The 21,284-nt window shown below is 45.5% G+C and overlaps 1 protein-coding gene across 2 annotated transcripts in view; it reads right to left on the reverse strand.

The window, feature by feature from the left end:
* The window catches only part of LOC118357965 (ATP-binding cassette sub-family A member 2-like), a 171,299-nt gene that overhangs the window by 7,256 nt on the left and 142,759 nt on the right, over nucleotides 1-21,284 (reverse strand). The window contains exons 25-44 of one of the 2 annotated variants that reach the window (XM_052479142.1): nucleotides 18,131-18,360; nucleotides 17,835-17,955; nucleotides 12,583-12,662; nucleotides 11,814-12,051; nucleotides 10,633-10,857; nucleotides 10,212-10,314; nucleotides 9,635-9,957; nucleotides 9,148-9,361; nucleotides 8,748-8,853; nucleotides 8,357-8,468; nucleotides 7,983-8,043; nucleotides 6,763-6,937; nucleotides 4,562-4,677; nucleotides 2,805-2,952; nucleotides 2,442-2,565; nucleotides 2,122-2,254; nucleotides 1,833-1,953; nucleotides 1,452-1,630; nucleotides 811-952; nucleotides 445-579 (exon numbers count right to left, since the gene is read on the reverse strand). In XM_052479142.1, the coding sequence (XP_052335102.1) occupies nucleotides 445-579; nucleotides 811-952; nucleotides 1,452-1,630; nucleotides 1,833-1,953; nucleotides 2,122-2,254; nucleotides 2,442-2,565; nucleotides 2,805-2,952; nucleotides 4,562-4,677; nucleotides 6,763-6,937; nucleotides 7,983-8,043; nucleotides 8,357-8,468; nucleotides 8,748-8,853; nucleotides 9,148-9,361; nucleotides 9,635-9,957; nucleotides 10,212-10,314; nucleotides 10,633-10,857; nucleotides 11,814-12,051; nucleotides 12,583-12,662; nucleotides 17,835-17,955; nucleotides 18,131-18,360 (3,086 nt within the window). Of the gene's footprint in view, nucleotides 1-444; nucleotides 580-810; nucleotides 953-1,451; nucleotides 1,631-1,832; nucleotides 1,954-2,121; nucleotides 2,255-2,441; nucleotides 2,566-2,804; nucleotides 2,953-4,561; nucleotides 4,678-6,762; nucleotides 6,938-7,982; nucleotides 8,044-8,356; nucleotides 8,469-8,747; nucleotides 8,854-9,147; nucleotides 9,362-9,634; nucleotides 9,961-10,211; nucleotides 10,315-10,632; nucleotides 10,858-11,813; nucleotides 12,052-12,582; nucleotides 12,663-17,834; nucleotides 17,956-18,130; nucleotides 18,361-21,284 lie in introns of both variants that reach the window. The other variant, XM_052479141.1, reaches the window with a different exon arrangement.

A 21,284-nucleotide genomic window follows, 5' to 3' on the forward strand; every position in this document is an offset into this window, starting at 1 on the left:
CAGAACGGCATCTGACTCATTTACATCCTGTCCCACAAAGAATAGGACACAATCAGAGCGTCTCCTGTCTTATCCAGACCAGAATAATTGGATAACTATCTACAGTATGTAATAATAATAATTAGGTGGGTGCTTATATATGTCCTATTTTATTTGTCCTAAATATGTTCTGTCCATATCCCAATTCTCCCTGAGACACCCTCTGAGAGTGGGGTCACAGCCAGGCTCTGCCATTATCAACGGTGACCATGGAGCAATTAGGGTTAAGTGCCTTGCTCAAGGGCACATCAACAGATGTTTCACTTTGTCGTCTCGGGGATTTGAACAGCGACCTTTACGGTTACTGGTCCAACTGCAGGGCTACCTGCCTCTTCTATGTGTAGAGTGGGATATGACAACATAGTGATACATCTTTTAATGAGTGGCGATGAGGTTGAGTCTCACCAGGAATACGAGAGAGGGGTATCCGATGAGGGCGATGGCAGTGGACAGCTTGCGCTTGTTTCCCCCACTGTAGGTGCCAGCGGGCATGTCTGCATACTTGGACAGCTCCAGTTTCTCCAGGGCCCATGAGACCACCTGGGAAAAGACAAAAGGAAATAAATAGAGGAACTTTTCAACAACAATGATTCAGTAAAATCACACTGTAAAATGCGTAATGTGGAGTGTGTGTGTGTGTGTGTGTGTGTGTGTGTGTGTGTGTGTGTGTGTGTGTGTGTGTGTGTGTGTGTGTGTGTGTGTGTGTGTGTGTGTGTGTGTGTGTGTGTGTGTGTGTGTGTGTGTGTGTGTGTGTGTGCGTAGTAGCTGTACCCTTTCCTCGTCCTTCCAGGGGATGCCCCGGAGCCGTGTGTACAGCTCCAGGTGCTCTCTGGCTGTCAGGTCTTCAAACAGGGCGTCAAACTGAGGACAGTAGCCAATGCTCTGCTGCACCCTCAACAGCTCCTTCAGGATACTAACAACACAACACATGGACAGAGGGATCTTTGTGAATCTCTCAACAACAACAACAACAACAACAACAACAACAACAACAACAACAACAACAACAACAACAGTACCTGGACCTGTATTCAAAAAGCATCTAAGAGTAGGAGCGCTGATCAAGGATCATGTCCTCCCTGTCCATGTAGTCTTTTTACTATGGATTTTAAGGCAAAGCTGATCTCAGATCAGCACTCCTACTCTGAGATACTTTTTGAATAGCGGCTCTGCTACTACAAACTTCAGCTAACTTTAGCCACCACAAGCTAACAATCAATGAAAGTGATGGGTGCATGTGAGCATTTTTTTTATGGGCAAATCACCTTTAAAGACCCATCTGGTGTATGTCCCAAATGGCACCATGTTACCTATTAAGTGCACTACTTTTTATCAGGACCCATCAAAAGTAGTGCACTATAAAGGGAATAGGGTGCGATTTGGGATGCAAACCCGGTGCATATGTAAAGTACCTGCTCCCCCCTATGAAGGCCTCTCCTCCCGTGGTGCTCTCGTCTCCAGTCAGCATCTTGAAGGTGGTAGTCTTCCCTGCTCCGTTCACACCCAGGAGGCCGAAACACTCCCCAGGACGCACGCCCAAACATAGCCGGTCCACAGCCAAGATACGCCCCATCTTCCTCGATTTGTACACCTGACAGACACAGGACATTGAATGCATTGATGACATTAACACCTTGTGAGACTCTGTTGACCTTGAATAGAGTGTGCTGAGTCTCAAATGGCACCCTGTTGGCTATTTAGTGAATCCCTTTTGACTGGGCCCTATGGTGCACTAGATAGGGAATATGATCCCATTTGGAGTTAAATAAAGGGGATCTCTGTATCTGTCTGACCTTGGTGAGGTTGTCAATCTTCAGCATGTCGTTGTCAGCTTCTCCTCTCAGTACTCTCCTTCTCTCAGAGGCCACATCCTCATCATCGTCCTCTATGGGCTGGCTGCTGACTGGTACTCTCCTGTTATAAAACACACACACCCTCAGGGACAGCATGGAACTAGAACGCTGCAGTGGATCTTTTTGGTGTAATATACACACACACACAAACACACACACACAGACACACACACAGACACACACACACACACACACACACACACACACACACACACACACACACACTCACGAGGGTTTCCTGAGGAAGTTGTACTGGCACAGGATGGTTATGAAGAAGCCTACAAAGCCCTCGATTGTCATGGCAACCAGCCCTCGAGTCACAATATCCCACTCAAATGGAGACTTGATCTTGTCAAACTGACCTGAGAGAGACATAATAAACAGAGATTAAACTTTCTCAATTACTTTTATTTATAAAGCCCTTTTTACATCAGCAGATTTCCCAAACTGCTTAACACAAAGTCTCAAAGTGCTATAGACTAAACATTATTAGCCCAGATATCAAATGTACTGCAGGTACTTGGAATAGCATTTAGAATATAACCGCACCTATTTTAGCATAGTACTCATTGATGTATTCGTTGTAGGCCATTTCCATCAGGCCGTGACCCAGGTTGTAATTTGGGAAGATAAGGAAACAGGACTTTAGGTAGCTGTTCACCAGTTTCAGATCCTGCAGAGAGACCAAAGCAGTGTGAGGTAGTCATGTTAAATATACTAGATCTAATCATAGCAATACTGCTGGAACTGCTGTAGGGTTGCACATATCTGGTCCCTTTCTTAAAAATCCTGGTTGGAGGATTCCATACTTCCTGCTTAGTGATTCCTTGGAATCCCGGGAATTTTGAAAAAGTTACAAGAACTCTGCAACCTGTAACTGCTGTTATACCGTCAACAGAGGAAGAAACACACCTTGTCATGTTCAAAGAGCTGCAGCAGGAAGGTGGCTACAGTGGCAGTGATTCCTATGAAGAGGTTGATGACTATGAGGAACACATAGGCCGTGCTGGGCACCTCGAACCAGAAGGAGGCAGGGTACATGACAGGAGTTATAGACCACCTGGAGGGAGGGAGGGAGGGAGGGAGGGAGGGAGGGAGGGTGGGAGGGAGGGAGGGAGGGAGGGAGGGAGGGAGGGAGGGAGGGAGGGTGGGAGGGAGGGAGGGAGGGAGGGAGGGAGGGAGGGAGGGAGGGAGGGAGGGAGGGAGGGAGGGAGGGAGGGAGGGAGGAGAGGAGGGAGGGAGGAGGGGGAGGTTGCAAAAGAGAGAGAAAGGGAGGGAGGGAGAGAGGAGGAGAGAGAGGAGAGGAGGGAGGGAGGGGGAGGGAGGGAGGGAAAGAGGGAGGGAGAGGAGAGAGAGAGAGAGAGAGAGAGAGAGAGAGAGAGGGAGGGAGAGAGAGGGAGGGTGCAAAAGAGAGAGAAAGAGAGAGAGAGAGAGAGGGCGAGAGAGGGGAGGGTGCAAAAGAGAGAGAAAGAGGGAGGGAGGGAGTGAGTGGTGGGAGAGAGAGAGAGAGAGAGAGAGAGAGAGAGAGAGAGGGGGAGGGTGAGAGAGGGGAGGTTGAGAGAGAAAGAGGGAGGGAGGGAGTGAGTGGTGGAGAGAGAGAGAGAGAGAGAGAGAGAGAGAGAGAGAGAGAGAGAGGGAGGGTGAGAGAGGGGAGGTTGCAAAAGAGAGAGAAAGAGGGAGGGAGGGATGGAGGGTGGGGGGAGAGAGAGAGAGAGAGAGAGAGAGAGAGAGAGAGAGAGGGAGAGAGAGAGGGAGGTTGCAAAAGAGAGAGAAAGAGGGAGGGAGGGAGGGAGGGAGGGAGAGGGAGGGTGCAAAAGAGAGAGAAAGAGGGAGGGAGAGGAGGGAGGGAGGGAGAAAAGGGAGGGAGGGAGGGAGGGAGGGAGAGAGAGAAAGAGGGAGGGAGGGGGAGGGAGGAGTGGTGGGAGAGAGAGAGAGAGAGAGAGAGAGAGAGAGAGAGAGAGAGAGAGAGAGAGAGAGAGAGAGAGAGAGAGAGAGAGAGAGAGAGAGGGAGGGAGGGTGAGAGAGGGGAGGGTGCAAAAGAGAGAGAAAGAGAGAGGGAGGGGTGGGTGGGAAAGAGAGGGAGGAGAGAGAGAGGGGGAGAGATACAGAGTGATATAACAGGTCATATTCATTAAGTATGCATTACAGTTTCTTGATATCGTCAAGGACAGTTATGCATAATGCATTACTGTTCTTAAAATATGTCATCAAGGGCACAATGTCTATGCTTTCCCCCCCCCCAGGTTCTGTCATAAATGATGATATAAATGAAGAAATGGCTCCGGCAGCACCACAGGGGGCCCCTTGTGGCATTACACACTAGTGAATGTGACGACTCGGTTTCCTCTTGACAAGCTTTAACAAGTAAAGCAAGAAACTGTGTGTCCCAAATAACACTATATCCCCTACATAATAATATAATAATAATATATGCCATTTAGCAGACGCTTTTATCCAAAGCGACTTACAGTCATGTATGCATACATTCTACTATGGGTGGTCCCGGGAATCGAACCCACTACCCTGGCGTTACAAGCGCCATGCTCTACCAACTGATACAGAAGGACCACTATTCCCTATAGTGCACTATATAGGGGAAATGATGCCATTTGGGATGAAATGAGTGTGTAGAGAAAACCCGTGCCGTGTGGTAAGTAAAGTACACTCACCCGTAGAGGAGGAAGAGAGAGAGGACCGCGGGGAAGTTGGTTGGGGATGTGTACGCAGGAAGGTCAAAGACAAACAGGATAAGGACACAGCACGTGGCTGGCACCAGGTAGTTCAGCTGGGAGACAACGAGAGACAGGAGAGTTTCAGTTAGATTGGCTTCCAGAAATACACAATATCTCTCAAACATTCATATAACCATCTATGTGTGAATAGTACACAACACAAGCAGGAAGATGACAGACAGAATGACAATCCACAAGGAGGGGTTCAGGGTGGAAAGCAAAGCAGTAGCAAACTGGATTTAACCTTGTAGTTGCATCAATGTCTAGGGTCCAGTTTACTGTAGAAAACTAACTACCACCTACTGTACACTGGTTAAGCTGTTCAGCGGTTTAACTCTCAATTAAATTACATTTCATATTATGGGCTTTATTGGCTTGAGAAACATATGTTTACTTTGCCAAAGCAAGTGAAGTAGATAATAAACTAAAGTGAAATAAACTATAAAAAATAACAGTTAACATTACACTCACAACATTTCCAAAATAATGAAGACATTTCAAATGTCATATTATGTGCAAATAGTTAAAGCACAAAAGTGAAAATAAATCAACATAAATATGGGTAGTATTTACAGTGGTGTTTGTTCTTCACTGGTTGTCCTTTTCTTGTAGCAACAGGTCACAAATTGTGCTGCTGTGATGGCACACTGTGGTATTTCACCCAGTAGATATGGGAGTTTATCACAAATTGGATTTGTTTTTGAATTCTTTGTGGGTCTGTGAAATCTGAGGGAAATATGTCTCTCTAATATGGTCATACATTTGGCAGGAGGTTAGGAAGTGCAGCTCAGTTTCCACCTCATTTTGTGGGCAGTGAGCACATAGCCTGTCTTCTCTTGAGAGCCATGGCCTTTCTAAATAGCAAGTCTATGCTCACTGAGTTTGTACATAGTCAAAGCTTTCCTTAAGTTTGTGTCAGTCACAGTGGTCAGGTATATTCGGCTACTGTGTACTCTCTGTTTAGGGCCAAATAGCATTCTAGTTTGCTCTATTTTTTTGTTAATTCTTTCCAATGTGTCAAGTAATTATATTTTTGTTTTCTCATGATTTGTTTGGATCTAATTGTGCTGCTTCTCTGTGGGGTGTGTTTGTGTTTGTGAACAGAGCCCCAGGACCAGCTTGCTTAGGGAACTCTTCCCCAGGTTAATCTCTCTGTAGGTGATGGCTTTGTTATGGATGGTTTTGGAATAGCTTCCCATTAGGTGGTTGTAGAATTTAAAGGCTCTTTTCTGGATAATGATCATTAGTGGGTATCAGCCTAATTCTACTCTGCATGCATTATTTGGTGTTTTTTGATAGGTTTCCACGCTACATTCCTCCCATCTATAGCATTTCTCTATATTATTCAGTTCCTTTGGCTTTGATGCCTAATGATTGAGTATTTCTCTGTTCAAGTAGACTGTGATTTTGCTGTGATCTGATACAGGTGTCAGTGGGCTGACTGTGAACGCTCTGAGAGACTCTGGGTCGAGGTCAGTGGTAAAGTCTGAGTCCATTCCCTGTTTCACACCTGGTAGTTTGGTGGATGGGACTACCAGCTCCCTGTTACCTATAGGGCAACCAGTGGGTCCATCTCCTCTATGCCATGTTTCTTGTAGGATGACAATGTCTGTATTTCTGATTTATTTGGGGAAGTCCACGTTCCTGCTCTTTAGGCCAAAGGCAGATGACCTCAGGCCTTGGATATTCCAGGATCTGTCACGTTCTGACCTTAGTTCCTTCGTTTTGTTTTTTGTTTTAGTAAGGTCAGGGCGTGATTTGGGTGGGTTGTCTATGTTAGTTTGTCTATGATTTTCTAGTTCTGTGTTTGGCCTGGTATGGTTCTCAATCAGAGACAGCTGTCAATCGTTGTCCCTGATTGAGAACCATATTTAGGTAGCCTGTTTTCCATTGTGTTTAGTGGGTGGTTGTTTTCAGTGTTTGTGTGTCGACACCAGACAGAACTGTTCCGCTTGTTTCTTTGTTGTTTTGTTGTTCAGTGTTCAGTTTTCATTAAATAAGATGAACACTTACCACGCTGCGCTTTGGTCCTCACCTTATTCTTCCTACGACAGCCGTGACAGGATCAAATAGTTTCTCCCTCCCTCAGCCACCCACCCACACACACACACACACAGACACACTCCACCCCCTCTTACCATGTCCCATACGTAGTTGGCCAGCCAGTAGATGACTGGGTCACATCCAGAGACAAACTGCAGGTGCTTCGCCTTGGTAGACTTTTCTGCCACTAGGAAGACCACAAAGCTGGCTGGTACAAAGGACATGGCCACAATGATGAAGATGGCTATCACCACATCAGTGCCCTGGAGCCTGGAGGGACAAACAGAGACTTAGTAAGACAGTGAGTGAGTCTCAAATGGCACCCTATATCAGGGGTATTCAACACTTACACCCTGAGGTCTGGAGCCTGCAGCTTTCTTCTTCTACCTGATCATTTGTTGCACCCACCTGGTATCCCAGGGCTAAATCAGTACCCAGGTCTAAATCAGGGCCCAGGTCTAAATCAGTTCCCAGGTCTAAATCAGGTCCCAGGTCTAAATCAGTTCCCAGGTCTAAATCAGTTCCCAGGTCTAAATCAGTTCCCAGGTCTAAATCAGGGCCCAGGTCTAAATCAGTTCCCAGGTCTAAATCAGTTCCCAGGTCTAAATCAGGTCCCAGGTCTAAATCAGTTCCCAGATCTAAATCAGTCCCTGATTAGAGGGGAACAATGAAAAAGATCAGTAGAACTGGCTTTGAGACTCAGTTGAGGGCCCTTTATAGTGCACTACTTTCGACCAGGGCCCATAGGGATCTGGTCAAAAGACCCACAGGGATCTGGTTAAAAGGCCCACAGGGATCTGGTTAAAATGCCCACAGGGATCTGGTTAAAATGCCCACAGGGATCTGGTTAAAAGGCCCATAGGGATCTGGTTAAAAGGCTCACAGAGATCTGGTCAAAAGGCCCACAGGGATCTGGTTAAAATGCCCACAGGGATCTGGTTAAAAGGCTCACAGGGATCTGGTTAAAAGGCCCACAGGGATCTGGTTAAAAGGCCCACAGGGATCTGGTCAAAAGGCCCACAGGGATCTGGTTAAAAGGCCCATAGGGATCTGGTTAAAAGGCCCACAGGGATCTGGTTAAAAGGCCCACAGGGATCTGGTTAAAAGGCACACAGGGATCTGGTCATAAGGCACATAGGGATCTGGTCAAAAGGCCCATAGGGATCTGGTCAAAAAGCCCACAGGGATCTGGTTAAATATAGTGCATTATATATAGGGAATTAGGGTACCGTTTGGGACACAGCCTTGGTAAGACAGTTCTTTTCAGAGATATGCCACAGTGTAATATTCATCAATTGGATACATTGATTCTTACAGGTAGTCCAAAGAGAGCCTTGCACTGGTACGGTTCATAGGGTGGTTGGTCAGGGTGATTCCTGTGAGCCCAAACACATCAAGAAGAGGGGTTAGATGGGGGCAGATACTGTACAATCCCATTTAAGATCCCCAGATACTAAGGAACCTTGGACATACATTTTCACATAAATAGCTACTCAATTCACAGAATCCTAGCATGAGTGCCAGTCTGTTTGTGCTATTATACCAACTCTTTGTCCCTCACATGTTTGGCTTGACAATGAAAGCAATTGACTTGGCAAGAACACAAACAGATCTGGGAGCAGGCTAACAGAACCCCATATACCCCAGGTAATATTATGCTTCGAAGTATGTATAGGGAGCCTCTCTCACCGTATGCAGCAGGGTTGCCCTTGCCTGGAGGCAGGTTGGCACGCAGGATGGCGTTGTTGAGGACATTGAGATAGGTTGGCATGCTGTGGTACCCTTTATTATTGTACAGCACCTATTGGTAGGGGACAAGTATGTCACTGACAATGACAGAGCAGCACAAATAGCTAAGTGTTATAATGACCCTGGACCCCAACAGCTAATGGGGATCCTAATAAAATACAGCAACAAAAAATACCATCAAACTGACACCACTGTGTCTCAAGTGGCACCTTATTCTCTTTATAGTGCACTTCTTTTGACCAAGGCCCAGGTCAAAATTGGTGCAATGTTAGGGAATAGGGTGCCATTTGGGACGTATCCTGTCCCTTTAAGAAAATGGCCTTCTGCTCACCTGAGCTGATCTACGCACGGCTATTTTGCGAACCATGGGCGGATTATTTTTCCCAAAGGATGCTGGGACTGATTTCTGTATGTTGCCTACAGTGAGTCCTCCATATCTAGAGAGAGAGAGAGAAAATAAGAAACAGAAATGGAAAGAGAGAAAAAGACAATTGGATAGATTCCATACCTCTTCCCCTCTTTCCCTGTGTGTGTGTGTGTGTGTGTGTGTGTGTGTGTGTGTGTGTGTGTGTGTGTGTGTGTGTGTGTGTGTGTGTGTGTGTGTGTGTGTGTGTGTGTGTGTGTGTGTGTGTGTGTGTGTGTGTGTGTGTGTGTGTGTGTGTGTGTGTGTGTGTGTGTGTGTGCACGTGCTTCTGTGTGTATGAGTCTAAGCCCATGCATGAGTGTGTTACCTGTGCAGGCGCAGTCTGTCAGAGGTGTAGAGGAGGTACTCTGACACGTTGCGCCCGGTGATGTCCACCAGAATGTCCCCAGTGACCACCTTCATAAGGGGCGGCCGCCCCCCGACCCCACTGGGGCAGGAGAAGCCCGTCCCCTGCATGGAGCAGATACAACGAACCGGCTCCCGGATAGACAGAGGCAAGGTGGGGGGAGAGGTCACTGTTTCTGAGGGGACACACAGTATAGGGGGCAGGATTGTTAGGGAGGCTACTGTACAGGACAGCAGAGTGGGTCAGCCTTGTTTCAGCCAGAATGGCCCACACAGGACTCTGTAGCTATAATTGTCAGATGAGACATCATTAAATAAAGTAATATAATGTGATAGCGTAATTAAAGAATATATTGATATGATAGCTAAAACATTTGCCTACATACAGTACATATAAAGTAGCAGACATATCCTTTATCCTTTACCACCTGAGCCTGACAGAGACTTACCCCGTACAGTGGTAAGAGTGGTAGCAGTGAAGTTCCACAGTCTATCCTCAAAACGAGGGTCGGGGTCATCTGAGGGAGCTGGCGAGGGGGGAGGGGGTACGAAGTTGGACAAGGGCACTCCCTGGGTGAAGGAGTCCAGACACATGGAGTCAAAGTAGCGAGCAGCTAGGGTTTTGGAGTTGTTGGCACTGGGGTTGAGCGTCTGTGCCAGCTGGTCCAGGGTGCTGTTGAAGGGCGTTTTGAGGACGCAGGTGGCGCCCACGCCAGAAGGCAGACGGAGCGTGTTGGCGATCTTCTGAGGGCTGGCGTCTGGGGATAGTTTACTGCTGAGGAGAGGAAGAACAGGAGGCTGTTGTAAAGTTACAAACACCAGCTTTACAACATTGGTGGCATGTAGATTTGGACTAATGATTTTATGCATTATGGGTGATAACTGAGATAAGATAAATGAAAGAATAATGCTAGTTGTCAGAAGGAATGATATTATTTGGGATGTGTAAAAATGCATTCACATTGTGTATATGTTGTCATGATGGTAATGAGTGACATAGGGCATCCTACTCCATGTCTGTCTGACCTGTACTGTGGGCGATCTTCGTTGGCGTAGGGGATGAAGTTGCCACGAGGCTGGGTGTAGTTGTGGTACTGGGATGGAGACAAGACCAATGGTGGCAGATCTCCTGAAGAACACAAGAACAGAGGTCACATAAAGACAACCTACAAACACTGACAAACAGCCAAGTCCATTTGAACTTCAACTGTAGCTAGTTAAACTTGAGAAAAACTGTCTTTCTTGCATTCACACATGCACTTGCTTTTTTTCTTCCTGGCTGACTCTGCTGAACGTGGCTATTTTGAAGAAGAGTCGACTTGCAATAACTGTGGTGGGTGTTTTTTTCCCTTCTAAAACTTAGTTGAGTGCAGTGACTGTAAGTCACTCTTGATAAGAAGTTCTGCTACATGACTAAAATATTAATGTAAAATATAGTTGTCCTCACCGATGGAAGGCACCGACAGGGCTACGGTCATGGCCACACAGACGAAGAATGCAGGCAGCAGGATCTGAGAGAAAAGACCCTTGGTGTTCCTCTTGGCACAGTGGAACCTCTTCACGATGAGGCCATGGAATTGACGTAGCTTCAGCCACCAACCCTCCAGCTTGACGCTGCCCTGGTCCTCCAGGACCACAGGCTGCTCAGGGCCAGAGGTCTCATCCACTTCCGCTAGATACACAGAGACATGGAGAGAGAAATGAACAAAGTCTAAAATCATCTCACACAATGGAGTAACATACCCTCATTAGCTCATCCAACCACACTGTATTTCATTGCACCATTTCATTGGTTGATGTGATAAAATATCATGTGTTCTTGTGTTCTTAATAGTGTTACAAAGGGAGAGCATATTACTGGAAAATGTTAATCAGTAAACTACCAGAAATGTAACTTTCAAGAAATATGTGGATTTTTATTACATGACATCTTGTGGCCTTTTTGGGTACTTCAGATTATCACTGGTGTCTGTCTGTAATTACTGTATATTTGGCCCTCTGTGTGGCCTTAACACATGTACAAAAATATATATAGATAACAATCTAAGAAGATGATTTTTAAGGATTTTAAATGACAAAGCTGAAAAATATTATCCTAAATATAAACCATCAAGTTACCATTGGTGTTTAATATGAAGGTTTCAGCATGAAATATAATTTACATATTTTTAACACACTTTTATTTATTTGACTTTGTCAATATGTCTTTTTTGTGAATGTTTTGGGGCTAAACTGGTGGCTGTAGTGAAAAAAACACAATAGAGTTGCAGAGTTCATTGAAAATAATTGTCATTAATTAGGTTATTTTCTCTTGAACCAAATGGTCTACAAGAAAGTCAAGGACAATATGGACACGGATATAAAAAACAAAAACAATAATACCTGTATATTAATTCCATTTTTAAGAAGCTATTCAAGTATGAATTACCTAAATTACCATAACTTTGGTAAATTACCAGTAGTTTTTAACCCAAGTTCTTAATAACCTCTCTGGTTAAATATAATGAAGGTAATAATGTTTTTCACTGAGTTACACCCTCTCTATCTTATTCAGTCTATCGTATGACATAACAGTGGTACGCTACTCAGTCTAAGGGATTATGAGGGCTGGGATCGATCCTCTCTTACCCGTCAGGCTGGTAGAGTCAGGGTCTTGTCCGTTGCCGAAGAGGGGGCAGTAGTCTCCATAGAAGTCTGTGTAGAGCCCCCCCTCGTCTCCCCGTACGGACCCCAGGGAGGAGGATGAGCGCAGGGACGACTGACTCTGGCTGAGCCTGGAGCAGTTTAGCAGGTTACTGAGCTCTACCCCTGGTCTCAGCACACTGCTGCTGCCTCCTGCAGGACCCCCGGGCCCCGGGCCATCACCCTGCAGATAGGGATAAAGTCAAATAAATAAACATTCTGAACCAGAACGGCCAATAGAGCAGGAGCCCCTGGCCCCGGGCCATCACCCTGCAGATAGGGATAAAGTCAAATAAATAAACATTCTGAACCAGAACGGCCAATAGAGCAGGAGCCCCCGGCCCCGGGCCATCACCCTGCAGATAGGGATAAAGTCAAATAAATAAACATTCTGAACCAGAACGGCCAATAGAGCAGGAGCCTATTTCATGTTTCTGTAGCGTGAGGCAGCTTGATGTACAAGTACACCCCCTGGACAGGACACAAGTCTATCGAAGGGATGAGGGATGGGTAAGTTAGACAAATCAATTAATTAATTAGTCATTCAAGGGTGTCTGTATCAATTAGAAAATGTTGGAATTTCAAATATTACAAAAAAACTCATTTGTGATATTCTGGATCTCTAGAGATCTGAATTAAAGTATATTAACATTTGTCTGTTTTGCAACCATCAAGTAATTGATTCTGAAAAAAGTAGTGTTGAACTCATTCCTACCTGCGGCCCAGAGGCCCCCAGACCCACCACCGCAGCAGCAGGCTTCCCCACTGAGCTACCGCCCGGGGAATCCTTCATGTCTGGGAGGAGAGAGCGATCATGATTAACATTTAAAGAGAGTTGCAACACCAACACTAAAGACTAAATACACTATAGATACAAAAGTATGTGGCCACCCCTTCAAAATAGTGGATTTGGCTCTTTCAGCCCCATCCGTTGCTGACAGGTGTATAAAATCGAGCACACAGCCATGCCATGCAATCTCCATGACAGTAGAATTGCCTAACTGAAGAGCTCAGTGACTTTCAAAGTACAGTTGAAGTCAGAAGTTTTACATACACTTGGGTTGGAGTCATTAAAACTCGTTTTTCAACCACTCCACAAATTTCTTGATAACAAACTATAGGTTTGGCAAGTCGGTTAGGACATCTCCGTTGTGCACGACACAAGTCATTTTTCCAACAATTGTTTACAGACTGATTATTTCACTTATAATTCACTGTATCACAATTCTGTGGGTCAGAAGTTTACATACACTAAGTTGACTGTGCCTTTAAACATCAAATTCCAGAAAATGATGACATGGCTTTAGAAGCTTCTGATTATCAAACTGACATAATTGGAGGTGTACCTGGGAATGTATTTCAAGGCCTACCTTCATACTCGGTGGCTCTTTGCTTGACATCATGGGAAAATCAAAACAAGTCAGCCAAAACCTCAGAAAAAAATTATAGACCTCCACAAGTCTGGTTCATCCTTGGGAGCAATTTCCAAACGCCCGAAGGTACCACGTTCATCTGTACAAACAATAGTACGCAAGGATAAAGACCATGGGACCCCGCAGCCGTCATACCGCTCAGGAAGGAGACGCGTTCTGTTTCCTAGAGATTAACGTACTTTGGTGCGAAAAGTGCAAATCAATCCCAGAACAACAGCAAAGGACCTTGTGAAGATGCTGGAGGAAACAGGTACAAAAGTATCTATATCCACAGTAAAAACGAGTCCTATATCGGCAAGAAAGAAGCCACTGCTCCAAAACAGACATAAAAAGCCAGACTACAATTTGCAACTGCATATGGGGACGAAGATCATACTTTTTGGAGAAATGTCCTCTGGTCTGATGAAACAAATGACCATCATAATGTTTGGAGGAAAAAGGGGGGGGGCTTGCAAGCCGAAGAACACCATCCCATCCGTGAAGCACTCATGTTGTGTGGGTGCTTTGCTGCAGGAGGGACTGGTGCACTTCACAAAATAGATGGCATCATGAGGGATGAAAATTATGTGGATAGTTTGAAGCAACATCTCAAGACATCAGTCAGGAAGTTACAGCTTTGTTGCAAATGGGTCTTCCAAATGGACAATGACTCCAAGCATACTTCCTAAGTTGTGGTAAAATGGCATAAAAACAACAAAGTCAAGGTATTGGAGTGGCCATCACAAAGCCCTGACCTCAATCCTATAGACAATTTGTGGGCAGAACTGAAAAAGTGTGTGCGAGCAAGGAAGCTTACAAACCTGACTCAGTTACACCAGCTCTGTCAGGAGGAATGGGCTAAAATTCACCCAATTTATTGTGGGAAGCTTTTTTATTTTATTTATTTCACCTTTATTTAACCAGGTAGGCTAGTTGAGAACAAGTTCTCATTTGCAACTGCGACCTGGCCAAGATAAAGCATAGCAGTGTGAACAGACAACACAGAGTTACACATGGAGTAAACAATTAACAAGTCAATAACACAGTAGAAAAAAAGGGGAGTCTATATACAATGTGTGCAAAAGGCATGAGGAGGTAGGCGAATAATTACAATATTGCAGATTAACACTGGAGTGATAAATGATCAGATGATCATGTACAGGTAGAGATATTGGTGTGCAAAAGAGCAGAAAAGTAAATAAATAAAAACTGTGGGGATGAGGTAGGTGAAAATGGGTGGGCTATTTACCAATAGATTATGTACAGCTGCAGCGATCGGTTAGCTGCTCAGATAGCTGATGTTTGAAGTTGGTGAGGGAGATAAACGTCTCCAACTTCAGCGATTTTTGCAGTTCGTTCCAGTCACAGGCAGCAGATTGCTGGAACGAAAGGCGGCCGAATGAGGTGTTGGCTTTAGGGATGATCAGTGAGATACACCTGCTGGAGCGCGTGCTACGGATGGGTGTTGCCATCGTGACCAGTGAACTGAGATAAGGCGGAGCTTTACCTAGCATGGCCTTGTAGATGACCTGGAGCCAGTGGGTCTGGCGACGAATATGTAGCGAGGGCCAGCCGACTAGAGCATACAAGTCGCAGTGGTGGGTAGTATAAGGTGCTTTAGTGACAAAACGGATGGCACTGTGATAAACTGCATCCAGTTTGCTGAGTAGAGTGTTGGAAGCGATTTTGTAGATGACATCGCCGAAGTCGAGGATCGGTAGGATAGTCAGTTTTACTAGGGTAAGTTTGGCAGCGTGAGTGAAGGAGGCTTTGTTGCGGAATAGAAAGCCGACTCTTGATTTGATTTTCGATTGGAGATGTTTGATATGGGTCTGGAAGGAGAGTTTGCAGTCTAGCCAGACACCTAGGTACTTATAGGTGTCCACATATTCAAGGTCGGAACCATCCAGTGTGGTGATGCTAGTCGGGCATGCGGGTGCAGGCAGCGATCGGTTGAAAAGCATGCATTTGGTTTTACTAGCATTTAAGAGCAGTTGGAGGCCACGGAAGGAGTGTTGTATGGCATTGAAGCTCGTTTGGAGGTTAGATAGCACAGTGTCCAATGACGGGCCGAAAGTATATAGAATGGTGTCGTCTGCGTAGAGGTGGATCAGGGAATCGCCCGCAGCAAGACCAACATCATTGATATATACAGAGAAAAGAGTCGGCCCGAGAATTGAACCCTGTGGCACCCCCATAGAGACTGCCAGAGGACCGGACAGCATGCCCTCCGATTTGACACACTGAACTCTGTCTGCAAAGTAATTGGTGAACCAGGCAAGGCAGTCATCCGAAAAACCGAGGCTACTGAGTCTGCCGATAAGAATATGGTGATTGACAGAGTCGAAAGCCTTGGCAAGGTCGATGAAGACGGCTGTCTTTTATCGATGGCGGTTATGATGACGTTTAGTACCTTGAGTGTGGCTGAGGTGCACCCGTGACCGGCTCGGAAAGCAGATTGCATAGCGGAGAAGGTACGGTGGGATTCGAGATGGTCAGTGACCTGTTTGTTGACTTGGCTTTCGAAGACCTTAGATAGGCAGGGCAGAATGGATATAGGTCTGTAACAGTTTGGGTCCAGGGTGTCTCCCCCTTTGAAGAGGGGGATGACTGCGGCAGCTTTCCAATCCTTGGGGATCTCAGACTATATGAAAGAGAGGTTGAACAGGCTGGTAATAGAGGTTGCGACAATGGCGGCGGATAGTTTCAGAAATAGAGGGTCCAGATTGTCAAGCCCAGCTGATTTATACGGGACCAGGTTTTGCAGCTCTTTCAGAACATCTGCTATCTGGATTTGGGTAAAGGAGAACCTGGAGAGGCTTGGGCGAGGAGCTGCGGGGGGGCCGGAGCTGTTGGCCGAGGTAGGAGTAGCCAGGCGGAAGGCATGGCCAGCCGTTGAGAAATGCTTGTTGAAGTTTTCGATAATCATGGATTTGTCGGTGGTGATCGTGTTACCTAGCCTCAGTGCAGTGGGCAGCTGGGAGGAGATGCTCTTGTTCCCAAGTTAAACCATTTAAAGGCAATGCTACCAAATACTAATTGAGTGTATGTAAACTTCTGGCCCAATGGGAATGTGATGAAAGAAATAAAAGCTGAAATAAATCATTCTCTCTACCATTATTCTGACATTTCACATTCTTAAAATAAAGTGGTGATCCTAACTGACCTAAAACAGGGAATTTTTACTGGGATTAAATGTCAGGAATTGTGAAAAACGGAGTTTAAAAGTAGTTAGCTAAGATATATGTAAACTTACAGCTTCAACTGTACCATCATTAGACACCACTTTCCAACTAGTCAGTTTGTCACATTTCTGCCATGCTAGAGCTGCCCCATTCAACTGTAAGTGCTCTTATTCGGAAGTGGAAACGTCTAGGAGCAACAACAGCTCAGAAGTGAAGTTATAGGTCACACAAAATGAAAGTGAAGCGCGTATCTCATAAATATCATCTGTTGCAACACTCACTACCAAGTTTCAAACTGCCTCTGAAAGCAACGTCAGCACAATAACTGTTTGTCAGGAGCTTCATAAAATGGGTTTTCATGTCCGAGCAGCCGCACACAAGACTAAGATCACTATGCGCAATGACAAGCATGGGTTGGAGTGGTATAAAACTTGCCACCATTGGACACTGGAGCAATGGAAACGTGTTCTCTGGAGTGATTAATCACGCTTCGCCATCTGGCAGTCCGACGGATGAATCTGGGTTTGTCGGATGCCTGGAGAACGCTACCTGCCCCAATGCATATTGCCAACTGTAAAGTTTGGCGGAGGAGGTATAATGATTTTGGGCTGTTTTTCATGGTTTCGGGCTATGCCGCTTAGTTCCAGTGTAGGCAAATCTTAATGTTATAGCATACAATGACATTCTAGCCGATTCTGTGTTTCCAACTTTGTGTCAACAGTTTGGGGAAGGCACTTTTCTGTTTCAGCATGGCAATTCCCCCATGCACAAAGCGAGGTTCATACAGAAATGGTTTGTCGAGGTAAATGTGGAAGAACTTGACTGTCCTGCACAGAGCCCTGACCTCAACCCAATCAAACACCTTTGGGATGAATTAGAATATCGACTGTGAGCCAGGCCTAATCATCCAACATCAGTGCCCAACCTCACTAATGCACTTGTGGCTGAATGGAAGAAGGTCCCCGTAGCAATGTTCCAACATCTAGTGGAAAGACTTCCCAGAAAAGTGGAGGCTGTTATTGCAGCACAGGGCGGATCAGGTCCGTATTAATGCCCATGGTTTTGGAATGAGATGTTCGACGAGCAAGTGTCAACATACTTCTGGTCATGTAGTGTAGATAATGTGTGAAAAGTCTATATCAGCATTTAACTTCCGGCAACTCAGACACTGCACTGCATACTCAGCAGAAAGGAAATTCATGTAATTAATGTACTGAAGCCCTTCTATAAAGAACTTTATTGATCCGTGTAGCCGCAGACAGACACACTGGGGATTTGGTCTCATAGAATCACTAGAATGGGAATCCCTATTCAAGTCAATGATACCATAATGAGTGGATTGGATTGACAGCCATTTTGAATGTACTCACCAGCATCACTGTTCTCCAGGGACTGGTCCTCCTCTGACACCTTGAGGAAGACCTCCTCCAGAGTGGTGTCCATCACCCCGAAGCTGGTCAGAGCCAGGAGGTCCAGACTCTGCTCTAACGCCTGGGAATAGGGAATATGGGCTGTGGTTGAAAGTAGTGCACTATAAAGGGAATAGGGTGCCATTTGGAACCCTGTCTTTCTGTGTCTGAGTGAGTACCTGCCTGTTTGTCTCTCTCTATTTGACTTTGTTCCTTCATCTCTAGGTCTGTGTTTGTGTCTGTGTCGAAGTGTCTACCTGAAAGAGCCTCTCGAAGCAGCCCTTCTTGACAGCCTCCGAAGGCAGCACATAGGACAGCTCAGTGTTGGAGTCAGACACCAGCAGACAGGACCCCACGAACTGACGGATGAACTTGGTGACCCGGGCCTCCGAGCAGGGAGACAGGGAGGAGGGGGACAGGGAAAAGGAGGGAGACAGGGAGGAGGAGGAGCAGGGAGACCGGAAGAATGGAGGCTGGGTGACCTGGTCTGGAGGCACAAACACACAGCATTATGGATGAAGGGAGGATAAGGAGAATAAAACACACAGCATTATGGATAGAGGGAGGACAAGGAGAATAAAACACACAGCATTATGGATGGAGGGAGGACAAGGAGAATAAAACACACAGCATTATGGATAGAGGGAGGACAAGGAGAATAAAACACACAGCATTATGGCTAGAGGGAGGACAAGGAGAATAAAACACACAGCATTATGGATGGAGGGAGGACAAGGAGAATAAAACACACAGCATTATGGATAGAGGGAGGACAAGGAGAATAAAACACACAGCATTATGGATGGAGGGAGGACAAGGAGAATAAAACACACAGCATTATGGATGGAGGGAGGACAAGGAGAATAAAACACACAGCATTATGGATAGAGGGAGGACAAGGAGAATAAAACACACAGCATTATGGATAGAGGGAGGACAAGGAGAATAAAACACACAGCATTATGGATAGAGGGAGGACAAGGAGAATAAAACACACAGCATTATGGATGGAGGGAGGACAAGGAGAATAAAACACACAGCATTATGGATAGAGGGAGGACAAGGAGAATAAAACACACAGCATTATGGATGGAGGGAGGACAAGGAGAATAAAACACACAGCATTATGGATGGAGGGAGGACAAGGAGAATAAAACACACAGCATTATGGATGGAGGGAGGACAAGGAGAATAAAACACACAGCATTATGGATGGAGGGAGGACAAGGAGAATAAAACACACAGCATTATGGATGGAGGGAGGACAAGGAGAATAAAACACACAGCATTATGGATAGAGGGAGGACAAGGAGAATAAAACACACAGCATTATGGATGGAGGGAGGACAAGGAGAATAAAACACACAGCATTATGGATAGAGGGAGGACAAGGAGAATAAAACACACAGCATTATGGATAGAGGGAGGACAAGGAGAATAAAACACACAGCATTATGGATGGAGGGAGGACAAGGAGAATAAAACACACAGCATTATGGATGGAGGGAGGACAAGGAGAATAAAACACACAGCATTATGGATGGAGGGAGGACAAGGAGAATAAAACACACAGCATTATGGATGGAGGGAGGACAAGGAGAATAAAACACACAGCATTATGGATAGAGGGAGGACAAGGAGAATAAAACACACAGCATTATGGATGGAGGGAGGACAAGGAGAATAAAACACACAGCATTATGGATGGAGGGAGGACAAGGAGAATAAAACACACAGCATTATGGATGGAGGGAGGACAAGGAGAATAAAACACACAGCATTATGGATGGAGGGAGGACAAGGAGAATAAAACACACAGCATTATGGATGGAGGGAGGACAAGGAGAATAAAACACACAGCATTATGGATGGAGGGAGGACAAGGAGAATAAAACACACAGCATTATGGATGGAGGGAGGACAAGGAGAATAAAACACACAGCATTATGGATGGAGGGAGGACAAGGAGAATAAAACACACAGCATTATGGATGGAGGGAGGACAAGGAGAATAAAACACACAGCATTATGGATGGAGGGAGGACAAGAATAAAACACACAGCATTATGGAGAATAAAACACACAGCATTATGGATGGAGGGAGGACAAGGAGAATAAAACACACAGCATTATGGATGGAGGGAGGACAAGGAGAATAAAACACACAGCATTATGGATGGAGGGAGGACAAGGAGAATAAAACACACAGCATTATGGATGGAGGGAGGACAAGGAGAATAAAACACACAGCATTATGGATGGAGGGAGGACAAGGAGAATAAAACACACAGCATTATGGATGGAGGGAGGACAAGGAGAATAAAACACACAGCATTATGGATGGAGGGAGGACAAGGAGAATAAAACACACAGCATTATGGATAGAGGGAGGACAAGGAGAATAAAACACACAGCATTATGGATGGAGGGAGGACAAGGAGAATAAAACACACAGCATTATGGATGGAGGGAGGACAAGGAGAATAAAACACACAGCATTATGGATAGAGGGAGGACAAGGAGAATAAAACACACAGCATTATGGATGGAGGGAGGACAAGGAGAATAAAACACACAGCATTATGGATGGAGGGAGGACAAGGAGAATAAAACACACAGCATTATGGATGGAGGGAGGACAAGGAGAATAAAACACACAGCATTATGGATGGAGGGAGGACAAGGAGAATAAAACACACAGCATTATGGATAGAGGGAGGACAAGGAGAATAAAACACACAGCATTATGGATAAAACACACAGAGGGAGGACAAGGAGAATAAAACACACAGCATTATGGATGGAGGGAGGACAAGGAGAATAAAACACACAGCATTATGGATGGAGGGAGGACAAGGAGAATAAAACACACAGCATTATGGATGGAGGGGGAGGACAAGGAGAATAAAACACACAGCATTATGGATGGAGGGAGGACAAGGAGAATAAAACACACAGCATTATGGATAGAGGGAGGACAAGGAGAATAAAACACACAGCATTATGGATGGAGGGAGGACAAGGAGAATAAAACACACAGCATTATGGATAGAGGGAGGACAAGGAGAATAAAACACACAGCATTATGGATAGAGGGAGGACAAGGAGAATAAAACACACAGCATTATGGATGGAGGGAGGACAAGGAGAATAAAACACACAGCATTATGGATGGAGGGAGGACAAGGAGAATAAAACACACAGCATTATGGATGGAGGGAGGACAAGGAGAATAAAACACACAGCATTATGGATGGAGGGAGGACAAGGAGAATAAAACACACAGCATTATGGATGGAGGGAGGACAAGGAGAATAAAACACACAGCATTATGGATGGAGGGAGGACAAGGAGAATAAAACACACAGCATTATGGATGGAGGGAGGACAAGGAGAATAAAACACACAGCA

The sequence above is a fragment of the Oncorhynchus keta genome, chromosome 25, assembly GCF_023373465.1.
Source record: "Oncorhynchus keta strain PuntledgeMale-10-30-2019 chromosome 25, Oket_V2, whole genome shotgun sequence".
NCBI lineage: Eukaryota > Metazoa > Chordata > Actinopteri > Salmoniformes > Salmonidae > Oncorhynchus > Oncorhynchus keta.